Source organism: Acyrthosiphon pisum, chromosome A1 (assembly GCF_005508785.2).
Source record: "Acyrthosiphon pisum isolate AL4f chromosome A1, pea_aphid_22Mar2018_4r6ur, whole genome shotgun sequence".
Taxonomy (NCBI): domain Eukaryota; kingdom Metazoa; phylum Arthropoda; class Insecta; order Hemiptera; family Aphididae; genus Acyrthosiphon; species Acyrthosiphon pisum.
Genome location: NC_042494.1, coordinates 141,451,025 through 141,470,322, shown reverse-complemented (window position 1 = coordinate 141,470,322; position 19,298 = coordinate 141,451,025). Strand labels below are relative to the sequence as shown.

The window sequence follows — 19,298 nt, the reverse complement described above, 5'->3', positions numbered from 1 at the left end:
GTTGAAGTGTATAGTTCATAAATTAATTAATAATTAAATAAACTAGAATTAAAATAATAATTTACATTAAATATTTAAGTTTTAAATACAAGTATAAGTATTTCAAAAATAATAATTGTATTATATACGTACATTGTATAGTTCTAATAATATAGTATTACAGGATACCTCCTAGTTTCGTACACCTATATATCTGAATTTTATAAACTTTAAAACTAATTTCTAACTTTTTTTTTTATTTTCTAACCCATGGGTTAAAACACATAGGTACCCACATGATAATTAGTAAGTAATTCTAAATCTTAAAATCTCATACACGAGTTTTTTTTTGGTGAATCAATCCGTAACTTATAAAATTTTAAAATAATGAAAGATCTAAATAATTTTAAGTATCTATGTAGGTATTCAAAAGGGTTTAAAAATTCAATAAATCATTTTACAAAACCTCTTTATCTACTAGTAACTATAGTTTGGTATATCCTCATATTAATGTTATCTGCAAACAATTTTTGGTTAACCAATCCGTAACTTCAATATTTTTAAATCATGGGTCTTAAATATAAAATACTTAAACACCTAATATGTTTATATTATTCAAATAAAATATGTATTAGGTACTTAGCAAAAATCACTGATTTACGAATTATCTCCTCATATTAATATTTTCCGCATGTTTTACTTTGGTAAACCAATCCGTAACTTAAATATGTTTTTAAATCATAGGTGATTGTAAATTCAGGAAAAAACAACAAATAATTAATATAGTTCAAAATTAGTTTTAAAGAATGTTTAACTTAACAATTAATTTAAACTATTACGAATTTCCTCATATTAATAATATTTATCCTCAAATATTTTGTTTGGTAAACCAATCCGTAACGTAATATTTTTAAAATCATAGGCGATTGTAAATTTACAAAAATAAACAGTATTTTTTCAAAACATTTTACTAAGCCTACGAGAAATATAATCACCTCATAAACATGTTTTCCGCATAACTTATTTGGTAAACCAATCCGTAACTTTTATTGATTTAAATCATAGGTGATCTTAAGTTTACGAACATTAAATAAGTATTGAAGTAGCTAGGTATGTTGCTAGGAACTTAAAAAATTGCGTTTCAATGATAGGTAAATAACTAAAAACACAAAAATATGTAGGTATCGAAATTTTAATAAAACGCATAACAATAAGTACCTATATATTTATTAACTTAAAAATTAATTTTAAAAAAAATTTAGGGATATCCGATACCTTAACAACTAACAATAATTAAATACTTTAATAAGTCAGTCCAATCTCCTCATATTAATGTTATCCGCATGCTTTACTTGGTAAACCAATCCGTAACTTTAATATTTATTAATCATCAAAGATCTTAAATTTAAATTCAAAAATTATTAAAATTAATTTTTACTATGTACCTATTCAAAAGCTTTAATTGCATTGCAAGAGCTTGGGATTTACTATTAACTAGCTATATAGGTATAGGTATTAGGTATTTCCTCATATTAATGTTATCCGCATATTATTTTTGGTAAACCAATCCGTAACTTAAATATTTTTTTAATCATAGGCAATCTTAAATGTACAAGGAAAAAAAACTAACAAAATAAATAATACAATTTTTACTTAGAAAAATAAATTAATAAATGTATTACGTGTATTACTTAGCAAAATGCACTAGTCTACGAGTTATCTCCTCATATTAATATTGTCCACATGATTTCTTTGGTAAACCAATTCCTAACTTTAAAATTATTTAAATCATTGGTAATTGTAAATATTTTAGGAAAAACCAACAAATATTTATTATATGGTTAATTTAAAATTATAGTTCTTAAAAATATATAACTTAGTAGATAGATAATCTTAATAGTAGATATTATTGATATTAGTATATTACTAATTTCGAGACTAATTTCCTCATATTAATATTTGTCCGCATATATTTTGTTTGGTAAACCAATCCGTAACTTAAATATTTTTTAAATCATAGGTAGTTATAGCTTTACTAAAAAACTAAAAATAAGTATTTTCATAAAATATAATAACTTAGCAACAACTAGTTAACTACGAATTATCACCTCATATTAATGATTTCCGCATAACTTATTTGGTAAACCAATCCGTAACTTAAATTGTTTAAAATCATAGGTGATTATAAATTTATGAACACAAATAAGTGTTAAAGTAAGTTTTAACTGTTATAAAGAATTTCAAAAAAAAATATATTTTAAATGATAGATAAATAAATATATATTTACAGTGTCTGCAAAAACTGACTATACACTCTATTATAATGCAGTTACCTACATTACTCAGTGCTATATACATATTTTAGAATTCTGTCTGCGGGAGATTGATATCTAATTTAATAGTCATATAGTCTAGTTTCATATCCCACAAACAGAATTCAAAAATATGTATAAGGTAGGATACTGAGTAATATGGGTCATTTAATTATACAGTATACTGTTTTTGCGGGCACACGGTATTAATTATTTGCTGGTAAGTTCGAAGCTCTACTGTTAAATAAAATAATACCCTTACTAGTGCCTAAGTATAAGTAAATGAACAATTATTACAAAAATATATTAGTAACTACCTGTAGGCTATAGGTAGCTTTTTTTTATTAAAGGCGGTTGTTTTTAATAATTAAGCTCGACTGTTCTTTTTAACTACTGATATGTTGTTGTTATAATTAACGTAAACCTTTTTAAATACTATAAAATACAGATTAATATATAATTATACTTAGTTTTTACTTATAGTTTGATAATTATAAGAAAATATGCCAATACGCGTAAGGGTGGTATGCATACGAGTAGGTATAGTAACAATTAAGTAAGATAATAATATATATCTAAATAAAATAGAGCCGTAAATTAGTAGAAAGATCAAAACCGGTATTATATACCATAGCTACAACGTATGATAAACGTACATTACTTCCCATCCAACTTGTACTTTATTAATTTCTTATAACCAAATTATTTTGTTAAGCAAAAAATATTTTCCGGTATGTTTAGTAGATAAACTGTTACATCTTCACCTACGAACTAATTTGGGATGACATTACACAGCTGCAGGATAAAGATATAAGTGTTTACGTCCTCTTGAGGAAAACCAATGTAACAATTTTGGTTCTTTAAATACAAAAGTGGTCCGTATCTGTTTAACACATGTTTAGTATGTACAATAACGAGATCAATGCGCAGTAGAGGGGTTAACGTGTTTACTTTACTCGTAAATATATTACATCCTGTCTTAGATATTTTGTTGTTATAAATTAATAAAAATACAAAAAATATAAACAAAAGAAATATTATAAAATATATTATTTTTATAAAGCTACGAAGTTAATGATAATCGAAATACCTAAACCTATATATAAGGGTGTTGTTTCATTTGATATAATAAATAATATATAAATATCAGAAGGTATCATTCGTAAACATATTGATTATATTATATTATTATATCTTATATTTGCTTATAAGATAAAAAAAAACTTTTCACCACGAACAAAAAACTTATAAATTTAACAGGGTATTAATGATAAGTTGGTAGTTACAATATGACTACCCATTCAAGTTGAATAGGAACCCTGGACAATAAAATAATATTAAAGCTAATTACAAAAGTAATAAACCTCGTAATAAACAGTTCCCATTTTGTAAATATTTTATACGACGAAACCTTCCAAACAAAAAACTCCACATTACGTAACTAACAGAACATGATTATTTTATATATATAAAAAAAAAGCATTGGAGATACAAATATTGTTATATGTCACGTACTTGCAGCATATAACGATAATAATAAAATGTTTTTCTAGAAAACTTTTAAATTCGATCGGTAATTTACGTGTAAAAACAACCAACTATTTAAAAAATCTTTAGGTAAATTGTCTGTAATGTTGGCGATAAAATATATGTATAATATTATTATGATTGCTATATTATGTGCTACGGTAATAGGAGTTGGGAACAAGAGCAAGACCAAGACGTATAAAATACAGGACAAAACACGTGGAATAACGAAATATACTGAGGATAGATACCGCGATTTATTGATCAGGCGTACCGCCCAGTAAGGTTTCCACAAACTCCTGCGGAGAACCCGACACCCACGTGTTGCACGCTCCCTGCCACAATACTTTTTAATTCACAGACCGGCACGGTAGTACCCCGCCGCCCTGCAGCGTAATGCACACACATGCGGAGGGAATGGGCTCTAGAAATAACCACGCGAGTAGCGCGTACTCACAGGTAAATCGTCGCACTTTAATCATAGACCCTCCGTTAGGCCAACGGCCTACTTTGGTCGATTGTCTTTTATTTATCCACTAATGGCAGAAATCCAAAACTAAGAAAATGCGCTTGAAAACGTTTTCGCATAAACTGCGGTGTTACAGAAGCTAAATAAGTAAATAATAATGAATTCACTAAATACCGTTTACTCGGCGCTCGACCAGCTAACTACCAACCAACCGCCTACCAAGGTAATTCTTTCAAAGTAAGCAAAAGCCGCTGCGATAATTCACCTGAATTCCCAAAAAATTAAATTGAAACACCTATCAGTACCTAAGTCATAAATTAAAATAACGAATTGTAATTTGTAGGTGGAATACTGCGTTATGTATAAAGTGTATAATAATTAATCATTTCAAACATATTTTGATTAAAAGATATAAGTATAGATACTTCATGAATCATGATATTGCTTTAAAATATATCGAAGACATTGTAAAATAATAAATATCAATAAAAGCTATCTATTTAAACAATATATAAAAGAAAGAAAATTAGGTATATACCTAATCATTCTTTAATTTAAAAATGTAAAACAGTCTTAGGAAAAAACAATAAAATATTTTAAATGACTATAGCTCCCACATAGAATGTTCAATGTTGAAATTAAAAAATTTAATTCTTTTTTTAAGAATTATCAAGGTTTCCTAAAGCGTGTAGCGTAAGCACATTATTTAGGTTATGTTAACATCAAGCTTCTTATGTATTATGAATAATTTACAATGAACCTTTTGTTTTACATCGGTGACTAAAAATAATTAACTGCGTGTACAGAATTTATCTATTTAAATAAAAATGGCCTTTTTAGATAATTATTTAATGATTACCGAATGCATTTTTCATCGCATAATTAACCATAATATACTTTATTAGAATTTAGAAATGTAGAACTTTCTTATACTTTAAAATTTAAAAAATTAATTAGTATTTAATTGTTATTAGGCCTATTTTGCATTATTGAATAATATATTTTTGACTTTTGTATTATAATTTACCAATTTAAGTTCGTCGTACCCTTTGGACTATTTTATGCCTTCTAACAATAAAGTAAAAAAGTCAGTTTATTACTTAATAATTATTACAGTGAATAGTGATAGAATTTCGAAGAATACATAAATAATGTCCAACTACCTACTTGGCCTACGTGTCAGCGAAAAAGTTTTCAAGAACAATCACTTGGTTTAATTAAATTAGGCAGGTAATTTTTCTACGCATTTAAAAATGTATTACAGCAAGGGAATAAACGTATGAATGCATTAAATTGATTACTTAATGCAAGATGTAGTTAAGATACCAAAATTATAACTACATATAGGTACCTACTTACCTACCTCTCAGGTATTTTAAATTATATAAAATAACGTTAACAATTTTTTCAATAAAAAATACTATGCATAATGACTAATGGGACTAATAATAGATAAATTCTGATAAATAATACAATATTATATTAAGCCATAATAAGTCTTTACAATTGAAAAGAAAGGGAAAGTAATAATTTTGACTTGAGGCCAATACGAATTGCCTTTACCACTCGCTTTACCATCATACTTACAACAATAACTCAGGAAAATCATAGTCAAATGATTTATCATAGATATACATAAACCGAAAATAAAATCAATCTATCTAGCTCACTTAACCTCAAGATCAACCCCCCCCCCTGAAAAAAAAATGTTTTAAATAAATCGATTTTGAACCACCCCACAAGCGGCTAAGACAAGAACGTAGTTCATTTTTCATTACTTTCCCCGATCAATTTGACAAGAAAAGTAGAAAACAACTTTCTGCTCGAATAATTCGACACGACGATTTCGCAAGACGTCACATCGCGATACAAATTTAACAACGGCCATGTTCACTCGTAAAAAACCGAAAAGAGAAAAACGTAGAGAAATCCGGGGCCGAGCGATTCTCAACGACGGGTGTTCTACTTGTGTCGGCGAACACGAGGAAATACCCCGAACGGACCATTATGTAATAACTCGGCAGAGACGACACCGGCAAGGCGGCAACTATAATAATATACAGATCCCCACGACGTAGTTGCCCATAACCTACCTACCACACGGTTACGGCGCACATATACAAGAACGAGTCAAACAACGGAAACCGTATAATTCATACAAGATGTGAGCATGACAATAAACACACGCACGAGGAGGACAACACCGCTCGCCTCGTCCGCACCGCACACGCGAACAACAACAAACAATGAAATCATAACCTCAAAAAAACATACGTACGCATGCCATATGTGGAACGCATATCATCATAATTATTATATAAATATAATAAGTAACACATTTTTATAAATATCACGTCAACCGCGAGATGATGATGATAATAATAAAAATACTGGATGTGATACGATTTTGTGCGATATTATTACAATATTATGCCCAAACGAACGTGCTTCAGAATTGTTATTATTGTTGTAGACCGGGGGCTTGATGATATAACGTTCGCGCAATGCTCTCTACTCGCGGGACCGGGAGTGGAAGATACAAACGACGTCTGTCCGAGATAATAATAATTTCATATTACGGGCCGAGCGCGTTGGGCACGCGTTTTCTGGGCCAAACCTTGTGCGCGAGTGCGAAATGCGAATTCGCCACCGCCGCCGTTTTCTAACCTTGAAAATCGGTCTAGCGCGCGCAAACACACACGCGCCCACTGACGACGGTGACTCGCTCGAGAACAAAAGCGTTGGCCGACCGGTAGACGACTGAACTCGATGATAAACGTGGTGGGGGAACACACTCAGACTTACTATAATATTGTAACGCGCACGTGATGGGTATAATAACATTATTATACCGTACAAGTGTGTAATATTTATAAGGATTTTACACGATCGACGGCGGTGGCACTATCGTGTGGTAACTGAAATACTCTACCGATCGCTCACCATTTCCGTGCCCATGTCTTTCATGGTTGTCGGTTTGAACTCCTGCGACAGAATCATGCGTATCTCCTCGTCGACACACGGCGGCGTGTGTGTGAGCGGTTAGTCTTCTACCCTACCGCGACCACATGTACCCTTATATAGCACCGGGACTGAGGGGTGTGATCGACGCACGCGAAACACGTAAGACTCGCGTGTACATATGACTATTACACTATGGTTATTATACACAGGCACTCGCTAGAACACGTCAAATTATATTTGTACACTCTATTTACACTGATGCGATCACGGGGAGGTGGAGAACGATCGAGTGAGAGAACCGTTTACCGAATGCGAAATGTGTCCGGCTAATCGATAGCAGTAAATAATAATAATAATAGTAATAATAATATTGCAGCGAAATCACACGGTTAACGGACGCGCCGGGACGGCAACATTTCGCATGCGAACACGGACACACACTGACACTGGCGCGGTGGCTGAGGGCTGCGGCTGCGGCTACCGGTCGCCCGCCGCCCACTACCCACCGAACACCATACCCGGTTGAAAACACTAGCGCTCCTCGCGCACGCCGGCACAGCGGAATGTTTTTATAATAATAATAATAAAGTGCTATACAATATTATATTATTTTATTATTATTTATATATTTTGTATTTGTATCCCTACAGACGGGAGGGATACAAAACATTCGTGCGCCGACGACACATAATCTCGTTTGTCTTTGAAATTTGAATAATATTGTTTTGCTTCGTATGCGCGACGCGATCAAATTACGATAGTTATAAATTATAATACTACGACGACGACAGTCGATAATAATATGGACTTAATAAAACGTTATAGACGATCACCGTCAATTTGTGAGACTTGTACCACTGTAGCCGTGAATCGTGATCTGTCGTTCCGGCGCTATTATTACTTTCGACATTTTCACGGATATTTCTCGGAAAATAATACATTATATAATGTTGTTATAAAAATAGTTCGTATATAATATTATAATATTGTTATAATAATAAAGTCGTAGGCCGTAACAGAACGGCAGAAAAAACCATTGCACCGGAACGCAAGACGCGCGTGCGCGTTTGCGTCGGTACAACAGGTAGACACGACACGCGCGTGTCAGGGGACCGGGAGACACCCGGAGCGGCGGCGGCGCGTAGTCGTCATGATATGTGACGGGCGCGGATAGATTCGCGAGTCGCGATGGACAATCGCAAAACGGACACCGACACACCGTGTCGTTCGCTCTGGTCGTCGACACTCGACGTGTTCAACGCGATCAAGACCGACGCGACATTACAATAATATTATTGTGTTGCACATGTGGTGATGTCAGACCACGGTCACTAACATTTTTCATTTCGAATTCGGTATAAAATTCCAACTATGTATTCCTATGATAATCGGCCTTAATCACTAAGGCACACTGCGTGCGAAAAGTACAAAAATGCAATTATTTTTTCAGCGTAATTCCACAAGATTAATCTCCCCAACATTTCAATTTATTAAGATAATATTATAACTTATAGATACTTAAAACTGCGTTTGCAGGAAAACAAATTACGAACAAATAATTGGGCATTATTCTGTTGCTAATTGCTATGGTAACCGTAAATAACTCGATGACGTCATTTGCGGTATAGTCACTCAGTTAATATATTATTGACACTTATCTCTATATGCCTGAATCTTCTGATAATAATATCATTATAAATAATTTATATATATATACATATTACTATGTACAAACAACTAACAAGTAACAACGAATATAATATTATGGTATAAATGAACTTGAGCTACTTTCAATTGTTTTAAAGTACACTTCTGAATAATAAAAATAATGCACACAGTTTGGATAAAAAATAATAAATATTAAACCAACATAAACATGTAACATAATCCAATCGCTTATCTTATATAGTTATAAAAAACGATGCAAGCAGTTGCAGGTACTAGGTACTTTGTTTTATATTAATTTTTTTTCAGAATTATGAAAATGAAATGTAATATATTATTATTGAATAAATTATATCCAGTTATCAATATAATTATGCTAAGTGTGCATATACTACCTTATAAAAAAAAAATATACATTTATTTTACAGAATTATCGTTTGATATCATAAAAAAATGTCTGAATGAAATCAATTGTTTTTACTGTTTAGCATATTTTTTATATATTATCAGATAAATCTAATGCCCATGAAATGCATCTAAAAAATAAATAACATCCATCAAAATATTTTCCATTTTTTTTTATTAAACACTTTTACTCATTGTTATTAAATCAACTAATTTTTCCAACACAAATGTTACAATTTTCAACACAAGTGAACACAAATTTTGCAATGTTAAAAAAATTTTACTCATCAGATTTAAAAATAAAAAATAACATGCATGCTTCATCTGTTAAGTAGAATAAACAGAATAGAAATTGGCTGAGAAATATAACAGTTATAATTTAATCATTAAGTAATAATATTATAATAATAAATCTAATAAAAATATTGAAAACTAAATTAAACTCATTTTCAAACATATTATGTGCACATTTTTTTGTATAGACACCTTAAAAATGTTTAATATCCCATACTCCCACGCGTTGATTCATATTGTAACAGATCATTTAGAATTTCAATAATAAATATTGTGTTTAACTTAAATTAGTAAAAGGATTCAAACAGTGTTTGCTTACATCAGTAAGTAAATACATATTAATATATAATGATTTTTTGTAAAAACCATGTAAATTTATCAAACATAAGTAAACTATAACACAAAACATAAACCAAGTACAGTGTTTTTAAATGTCTTCAAGTATTTCAAAAATGTTATAATACCAAGCCAGTTTAATTACTTTTCAGCAAGATTTTACAAACTTATAGTAAAATATTAAATTTAATTCAAAACATAATATTAGTTTAATAAATTTAAAAATTTAAAATTGAAATACTAAATGAGTCGCGATAACTCAAAGTGTTTTCTTTTCCCTTGAAGTGTGTAAATAAGTTATTTTTTAGGTATATTATAATTCAAAAAATACATGAGCCTAATTTATTTCTATCGTTTTTATTATTCGAGTTATAAAGACTCAACTGTATAATATAATGGATGTAACAGTTTTTATTTTAGAACATTTTAGAAGTTTAAAACATAAAATAAGCAAATAAGATACTTACTTCTCCATTTCGCATGTGTAAGTCCATAGTATGTTGCTGTTGTGTTGACATAATTGCATGTGCTGAACTATGTGCCATTGAAGAGTTTGCTAAATCTGCCATATGCTGCTGATAGGGATGCAATCCTGGGGGTGCTCCATAAACATACTGTTCTGCACCACCTTCTCCAGACTAAAATATAATAAAAAAGGTATACTGTAAGTTGCAATGTAAACCTATAAAAATGTCTCTGATTTGATTTTGGAACTATTAAAATACTAAAAACTATTATAAACACAATAATGATGAATTAGTGGTACAGTAAAAAAAATTGCTGTCAAATGCCTTAAATAATTTAGACGTGCAACAATAATTTTAATAGATGAAAACATATGCATGCTGATATTTTAAATAAAGCCATACGTCTTTGATTTTAACAATAGGGGAAAATTGGTTTTTTTTTTTAAATGTATGAAAAAATGATATAATTAGCTGTTCAAATTTGTTTAAATCAATAAACAATAAACCTGAATTCAAATAAAAATATAATAGAGGTTAAAAACTTCAACGATATTTATAATTAACTAAAAGTACTAAATATTAAATATAAAAACTTATTTAACTAGAAAAAAATTGAAAATAATATATCTAAATGTCCATAAATTGTCATTATCAAGACTGATGAATTTTGTATCAGGTTATTTTAAAGCTCTAAAACACAAAAAGTGGAACATTTAGGAAGGAAGGGTGATTTCGACAAAGTCCTGGGTGCCAAATTTTAAAGGTGGGTAGCATTAAAGATTCATGAAGTGATCAAAAGATATAGTGGCGGTTATGTAAGTATTTTTTTAGCAGCAAAAATGAAATGAAATATTATTTATTATTTTTTTTTTTTTGTATGAAAAAACTATGTCTCTGTTATCAAATACAGTTTATGGCATAAAATAGAAATTATATATTTGTTGTCTGAGAGAAATAAAAATTATAAATGGTTTTCACACAAGTGAAACATGGCAATAAAAACTAAGTAAAATATTTAAGTAAGATAATGGATTTTTATGAATATAATAGATTCAGATAATGAGAAATTGGATCTTGATCAATTAGAGGTGTTAAACCTATCTACCCAAATAAATATTATATAAATGTTTAGTTATTATTAATATTTCTACACAATATATTGTATTCAATAAGTTTTGTTTAAATAATAGATCTATTTTGAATGAATTATCATTTGTTTTCTACAAAATATATTTAATATTTCATATATCAGATAATCATCAGATATAGAAATAAATGTTATGTCCATTTATCAAAGTTGGGGGAAGTAAAAAGTGTGCACATAACACCTAAATGCACCACAAAACACAAACACAAATTGGTATTCTTGTTGTACGCGGTATTTAGTAGTTCCTAATAAAATAAATTTTCATACATTTAAAAAAAACCTATTCAATTTTGATAAGGAAAAAAACGTTAATTGGTGAAGTGGTACATGAAAAATTTGAAATTGTATAGGTGATACGTCGTACGGGGATATAAAGAGGTTGAGAACTGCTGATTTACATGATTGGACCTATGCAACTATTGTGTATATGAATTAAAATAATAACAATTTTATGAAATCCTTGATTTTATTAAACAATTATCAAGGATTCATTATCTATCATTATATAATATTAAAATGGCCCTATTTTAGGGAGGGTCTGAATTTGAAAACATTTCTATTTCGGCATATCTGGAAGTGTAGATGAATAGTGTGAGGAGGAGAAGGTTAGGTTAATTAGCTTTATGAGTTAAGTCTTTTGGAGTTATTCGTTTCTGCCAAACTGAAAAAAGATTTTATTTTTTTTTCTGTCAGATATATAACATAGCCCATAGGTACTGTTTTCAAAAATTCCATATGAGTAATATTCTTGGATTTACCTATACTTAGTTTTTGATGTTAACGTATTAATTATACTGTTTTATATGTATTATTTTTTTTAGTTTGGAGGCAATTGTTTATTTGTATTAGACAATAGTAGGAAAACTTGAAATTAAATTTTTTTTAATTAATATTATGATGCGATTTGTAAAACTGTTCGTTGAACAAATGTGAATGGAATGATTTGCAATTATTTTTTAGCTCTACATAAACTATCATTGAAATAATTGGACCACTCTGTGGATGGAAACATATTATTTTCAGAAATATATTTTTTAGAATACCATAAAACAATAACACAAAACCAGAATTATAACTAGCGGTTCTAAAATTTCAACTATAACATTGGAAGAAAAACAATTTGGCGGAAACAAAAACTTTTTTCATTTTGGCTGAAAAAAATATAGTTTTTGGTAAAAACAATACACGCCCAAACCTTTACGTAACAAATTCAATTATTCACCTTTTATTCATAGGCAAGACATAAATAATTAAGCTCATATTAAATATTTATGTATATTTCATACATTATGTTTCATTTTGCTATACAAATTATACAAGTATACATGTACATACTATGTAGAATTTGTAAAAATAATCAAACATATTTTGTAGGGGGTCACAACCCTCCTAAACCCCCACTATATGTGCCCCTGTATTTTACTATTTTAACTAAAATACATTTAAAAATTTAGACCACATAGATATCACTAGAATTGCATATATTATTTTATTTACTTGAGTATTATACTTTAAAACTTTGTAAATTGACTTTTCAAAAAAAAAAAATGTTGTTACCTAGGTAAACCAATTTTATTATTCTTATTTTAAAATAGAAAAAATATGAATAATTGTAGTCTGAAATATTTATATTATAGTTTATAAGCTATTTATACCCAATTAACTAATAAAAAACTGTGTCCTATCTACGTGCGTAAAATATTCTTTTTTTAAAGTTTTGCAAATCATAATATAATAAAACCTTTCTAAGTAAACAAAAATATATGAGTAAAGCAACAATTTTTTTTAAATTCTCACTTTAACTAATATTGGTTGTAATTGATATTGTACATTTGGTACTTCAGATATCTGAGGTGGAGGTTGAGACATTTTCGCAGAGAAATATTTCCATTTCTCCTGCATCTTAAACATAAATAACAGTCAATCAAACCTCAAATCCTACTTTTTATCCTATATTATATTTTATATTATAAGTGACATCTATAAAAATAACAATATATTAACTTACTTGCTCTAAAAAACAGTCCTCAGAGGTTGCTGGCCACCTAGGCTGTGGGAGTTTAGATGGTAATGGAGCAGATTGTAATCCATATTCTTGTGATTCACCTGATGCACAATCAAATACATAATTGACAATTGGTTCTTCTTGTACCGTTTGTCGTAGTACATTTTCTCCACTTGGTTCATTCTCATTTAACTGTTGTTGATGCTCCTAAAATAATTAAGTTGTAAATATTTTGGTAAATAAAAAAATATCATAAACATACAATTTTGCTTATACTATTAGCAAATACAATTATTTGCAATATATTAAATAGTTAACCTTTTATTGTAAATTGTATGTATATTGTATATATAGGTATATATTATATAAATATGTGTTTTACTTTTTGCAAATCGAACACATAGGTTTGTCTATATTATCTATTTTTTGGAATTTCAATTAATTTTGGTATGTATAACAAAATTATAAAATTATACCATGAAGAGGGGCGAATTATCATAATCATTAATAAGCTAGATTTATAACCTGACTTTATTACAGTTGCTTGATTTTTTGCGGGACAACCAGTAGCACCAAATAAAATTAAAACTGGCAGTTCAAATAGTTCGATTGAACCTACCCCTTCAAATAACTGTCAAACTGGATCAATTAATTATGTATAAATAATTTAATCACATATCTGTATTTAATATAATCATAGCAGAAATACGAAGAAGTATGCTCTATTATTTTATCCAATACCCACACACCCGTTATTAAGGAGGTTCAATTGAACTACTTGAAGTACGTTTTCGGAACTTGGGACAACCACCTACACAATATAGAACTAGGGATATTTTATAATATTTAAAAAGTAATAATATAAAATTAGATTGAAAAAATAATGAACATAGTTTTAAGATATGGATTCAACAACATTAATCTGATTGATGCTCATATTTCGTCTTATATGGTAATATCATTTTTGGTCAATGCCTACCTAATAATCATAATAACCAATATTTCTTTACTATACAGAAAATATATATATTATAACATAAAATACAAATGCATATGAGCGTATTAAATCTTTACAATAATATAAACAACTTACTTGCAAATGATTACCACTGTTATTCAACACTGTATTATTTGTGCTGGAAACAGGTACATTCCCTGCGCCTAACCACTTCATTTGAAATTGTAAGAAATCTGAAATTGTTTTATTTTTTATTTTATAATTTCATAATAACAATCATAATATAAGTATGGATACAAATACTACGCCTCACCGAGAGAACTCGTGTGGGGGCAATGAGATTAAAAATAATATTCATAGTATATATTATTATAACTATAATAATATAACTAATTTATAAAAACCAAATAAAAATTGTAATAACACTAGATAATAGTTATAATTTACTACAGAATACAAATCAAATGAATATATTTAGGTAAGATACAAATATATAGGTATTTTGGAATTTATTGAAATATTTATAGAAATATAGAATATAGGTACACCTAATATGGTTCTATAAATAAATTGAATATTATCGTTAACCAATATTGATATAAGTAATCAAAAGTACCTACCAACAAAATATAAAATACAGCATCCATAAAACAAGCTGAATATAAAAATAAGAAATAATGTTCTCATACCTACAGGCTATAAGACGTAACTCTTGGAACGTATATAAATATAATTTATTCCTTTAATAGTTTGGTTAACTCATTTAAGGATTCAATTTATTTTACATTAATTAGATTTTAGAACTCATATAATTAAACAGAACATATACCTAATTTATTAAGTACATACTATAAGTATAATTTTATAGAAGTACCTACAAAAAATTTGTGAATTCAATTTTAAAAACACTAAAATAGATATATACAAAGAATATTAAAGAACCAGCAATAAACTCAAAAAGATTAATCTTTAATACAGTTTTATTTTTAGAATTTCTCTTAGGTACTAACTTATTTTGGGTTATAGGTATTTGGTCTTCAAATGAAATAAATTAAAATAATATATTCACTCCTTTTAATACCAGTATTCTGTTTGTCGACTCAAAAACATTATATTCAATATTATTATCTAATATAACTGTATAACAAGGGTAATCTTTTTTTACTCTAGGGTGGGGTGGGGGTGAAAATATTTAGGTACCTAAATATAATTATGGACTTCTTTGGACCATTTGAACTTCCATATAGACAGAACATTTTACTACGAAATATTAACATAAATACTCAGGTACATAAGAAAAATTTAAGCAACATAAATGACAAAATGTTATATATTTCATGCACAAAATTTAAGTTTCTTGGGTTTGTGATGAGAAATAAAACTATTAGTATATGGAATTCGTTCTAAAACATTACCTAAAGACGGTGCCTACTTAATAGAATGGTAATGAATTAATGAAATGATTTTTAGCTTCAATGAGATGCATTTTGGAATCATGAACTAAGATCTTAGTTCATGGTTGTAATATTGAAGACCTGGCATAGTAAGACATAATATAGTAGGTAAATGTTGAATTATACACTGAGGCTGCCTATTTAGCTAAAACAATTATTTTATATATGCATATTACACAATTTATCTTCAGCCAAGTACTAGTGACAACAGCAGCATGTAAACAGCAAAGACAATTATTTTTACATAGTTTTAAGAATCCAAGGATTTTAATACCTAGTCCTTTACTATACCTAATATCAATAACTAAATCAAAATTTAGATGATAAATTGATACCAAGGATTTTAAATACTGAAAATGTTTAAGTGGATTATCAAGAGTAATAGCGCTGCATAATATTAAGAAAGGTATAAATGGTTAAAAATGTTAGTCCAAGGTAGACAAACATTTACATAACCAAGAACCAATACATTTGGATACATTTTAAGTTGCATAACTCTTAAAAACTTATAACTCAATTAATTTGTTCATACAAAAATAACTATTCTATTGCTAGAGAGTAGAGGTAGATATATCAGATTTAAATTCAAAAAATAGTTAGTATTGTATATACCTATTATACCTATTAAATCATAAAATCCAACTATTATTGGAATTAATATTAATTTTATATGACAACAATTACAAAAAAATTTATATCAAAATTATAAATTGAAAAGAGAAATAACTTTAACAGTTGTTGATTTTATTAAGGTTTACTATTGAGATTTAGGGAATATCAAAGTTCACACAGATAGTATCACAAAGGCTAAAATATACTAAATACCTATAATTTTATTGTAATAATTTTAAATTTAGGTATATTATTTTTTCAAAAAACCATTAAAATGTAAAGCAACTTAAATATTTAATATGAGTAACGATAAATCAATCTTTTAGCATTAAGTGCTAGTATAATACAATAATTATAGCAAAACAGTGAATTGAAATCATAAAAAAAGTTTAAATCAGTATTAGACCATAGGGAACCGTTATATTATAATTGAATCATAATAATATGATCAGTATGCGTGCAATGAACGCCAATGATGGACAAATTGAGACGAGTTATTGGCCAAAAGGATTTAGCATACATCGGTATTTGGTGGACTCACTTGTAACGATAGCCGGCGGATGGTGAACGAAGAACCAATTGAACCGATGGAAAAACGTTCAGCAATAACCGAGAGATGATTTGTTTACACTGTTATTAATCAACTGACGGTTTTTTAATTGCAATACTATTGGGCAATGGCTAATTGTTTCAATTTTATCTATTTTTTATTATTATTATTGTTATTTATACAAAGTACCTCTGGAACGCACAGCCGGTACTCAGCATTCGCTCATACCACACACACACACACACATACACGCACACAAACACAAAACGAACGGACAAAACGGAACTTTACAATATTTTACAACACGATATATCTGTACACCTATATAATATATACTATACACGCGTATATAATGTATATTATGTACGATAATTTTTTTAAATTTTTTTTTTTTTTAAGCTATGATATAATATTTACAAATTACGCGGCCTCCGTCGGGAGGTTTTGTCCACCATTGAATTACATTAGACAAGGACGGTCGACATTGATAGTTCTCTATGGTGTTCGCTCCGTCGCACGCGCACACGGCCGCCGTATAGCGTGACGCCGTCTCACTCCCGCTCGTGCGCGCCGATCGGGTGTTCCGCGCCAGCTTACGGCTCTCTCTCTCTCGCACGCTGCTGCTACCCCGTCGCCCGGTCAACAGATAAAACGGTAGTTGCCACAGCTGCGGCGGCACTGTTCGGAATACCTGATAATGGTGCTGCGCGGCGGTGGCCTTGCCGAAGTGTTGTTGATACGGTACGGTCGGCGAGGCGCCGGTGGGCGGTCACCTGGGTGCTTGTCACAAAATATTCACAATCACACAGGCCCGTCCATTGAACCGCACCGATGACAACAGTTACGCCATTGTTCCAACCATCGTTGACCGCCGTTTCTCCTCCACGCATATCGCGAACACTGTGCCATAATTCCGGGCGCGCCACACCACCGGCACTGCGACGACCTTAGATTATATTATTATACATAAGTAGTACATAATAGTAATACATAATAGCACTAAATAATATACGGAATGAGCAGCTCAGCTAAGGCGTCTGCAGCAGCTGACGGCGACGTCCCACAGCTCACGACAGTACGGCGTCATCGCGTCAGTCCGTCACTGGCAATCACTGCACTTGCAGGGTATCTGGGTGTGCAAAAATCTAAGACCGTGTGCACTACAGCTGTACAGGCCACTCTACCCCAGAACGGTGTAAATCAATGCGGTAGTATTGCAATAAGCCTTCAAGTTTGAGGGGACTTAGCCCCCCCCACCCAAAAAAAAAAGTCCGTCAAACCCCCTCCTTTTTTTAGTTTTCTAGTATCGAAGCCCCCCACCCCCACTCCCATTGATGTTAATAATGTTAGACTCTCTGAAATGTTGATGGATTTCTGCCTATAACGCCATGGGCCATGGCTGAATGGCAAATGCACATAAGCCCATGATCATGACTGAATAGATCTCTGATCTACTATTATGATTTATAATATCTATATATCCAGTATTTCAGAGGCATATTTCCAAATTTATTGTTGGGGTTTAAAATATAAGTAAGTGTATTATACATATTATAAAAATACATGAGTAGAGATCGGGACTTGTTGCACAAAAATGATCGAAACATGCAGTCTTATATATAATATGTAGCTAAATTTTTATATTACTTTCGAAAAATTTTTACGAATTTTTTACTCAAAATAATTTGCTAATTTTCGTAACTTTTCCATATTTTGTCAATTTTTGAACTTTAAATGCTAATAAAAAAAACTGTGACTTAGAATTTTTAATATTTTTCAAATGTCATTGTAACAATACAGTAGAAGCCTTGTATTACATTCAGTGCCGCAATAACCGGGTGTGTTGCGTGTGTCAAACACACGGGCCCAGGGCCCCAACCCCATAATGGTGGGGGGGGGGCAATGATGCAAATTTAAAAATACATAGAAAAAATAAATAAAACCATTTTGTTATAATAATAATTATTAATGATTGAACAATAGATTTTGTTTTGTACACAACATTATCATACATCAACGTTTCTTTTGCGGCCCGTATAACCGAGATTAATAATAGTTTGGTTGTAATTGATTGAATAGTGCGTCATGCGAAAAAACGCTCAATTTGACCAATTTAGTGTGTGTGTTTACGCGTTTCGTTAACCTTATTTTGTA

At 30.0% G+C, this 19,298-nt stretch overlaps 1 protein-coding gene across 1 annotated transcript in view; it reads right to left on the bottom strand.

The window, feature by feature from the left end:
- Positions 1-17,913, bottom strand: part of LOC100159140 (pumilio homolog 2) — a 111,767-nt gene extending 93,854 nt beyond the window's left edge. Inside the window, exons 1-5 of the mRNA XM_029488470.1 lie at positions 17,562-17,913; positions 14,664-14,761; positions 13,574-13,777; positions 13,363-13,467; positions 10,419-10,589 (exon numbers count right to left, since the gene is read on the bottom strand). Coding sequence (XP_029344330.1) covers positions 10,419-10,589; positions 13,363-13,467; positions 13,574-13,777; positions 14,664-14,744 — 561 coding nt within the window. The 5' untranslated portion in view covers positions 14,745-14,761; positions 17,562-17,913. The remainder of the gene's footprint in view (positions 1-10,418; positions 10,590-13,362; positions 13,468-13,573; positions 13,778-14,663; positions 14,762-17,561) is intronic.
- Between the last annotated feature and the right edge of the window lie 1,385 nt (positions 17,914-19,298).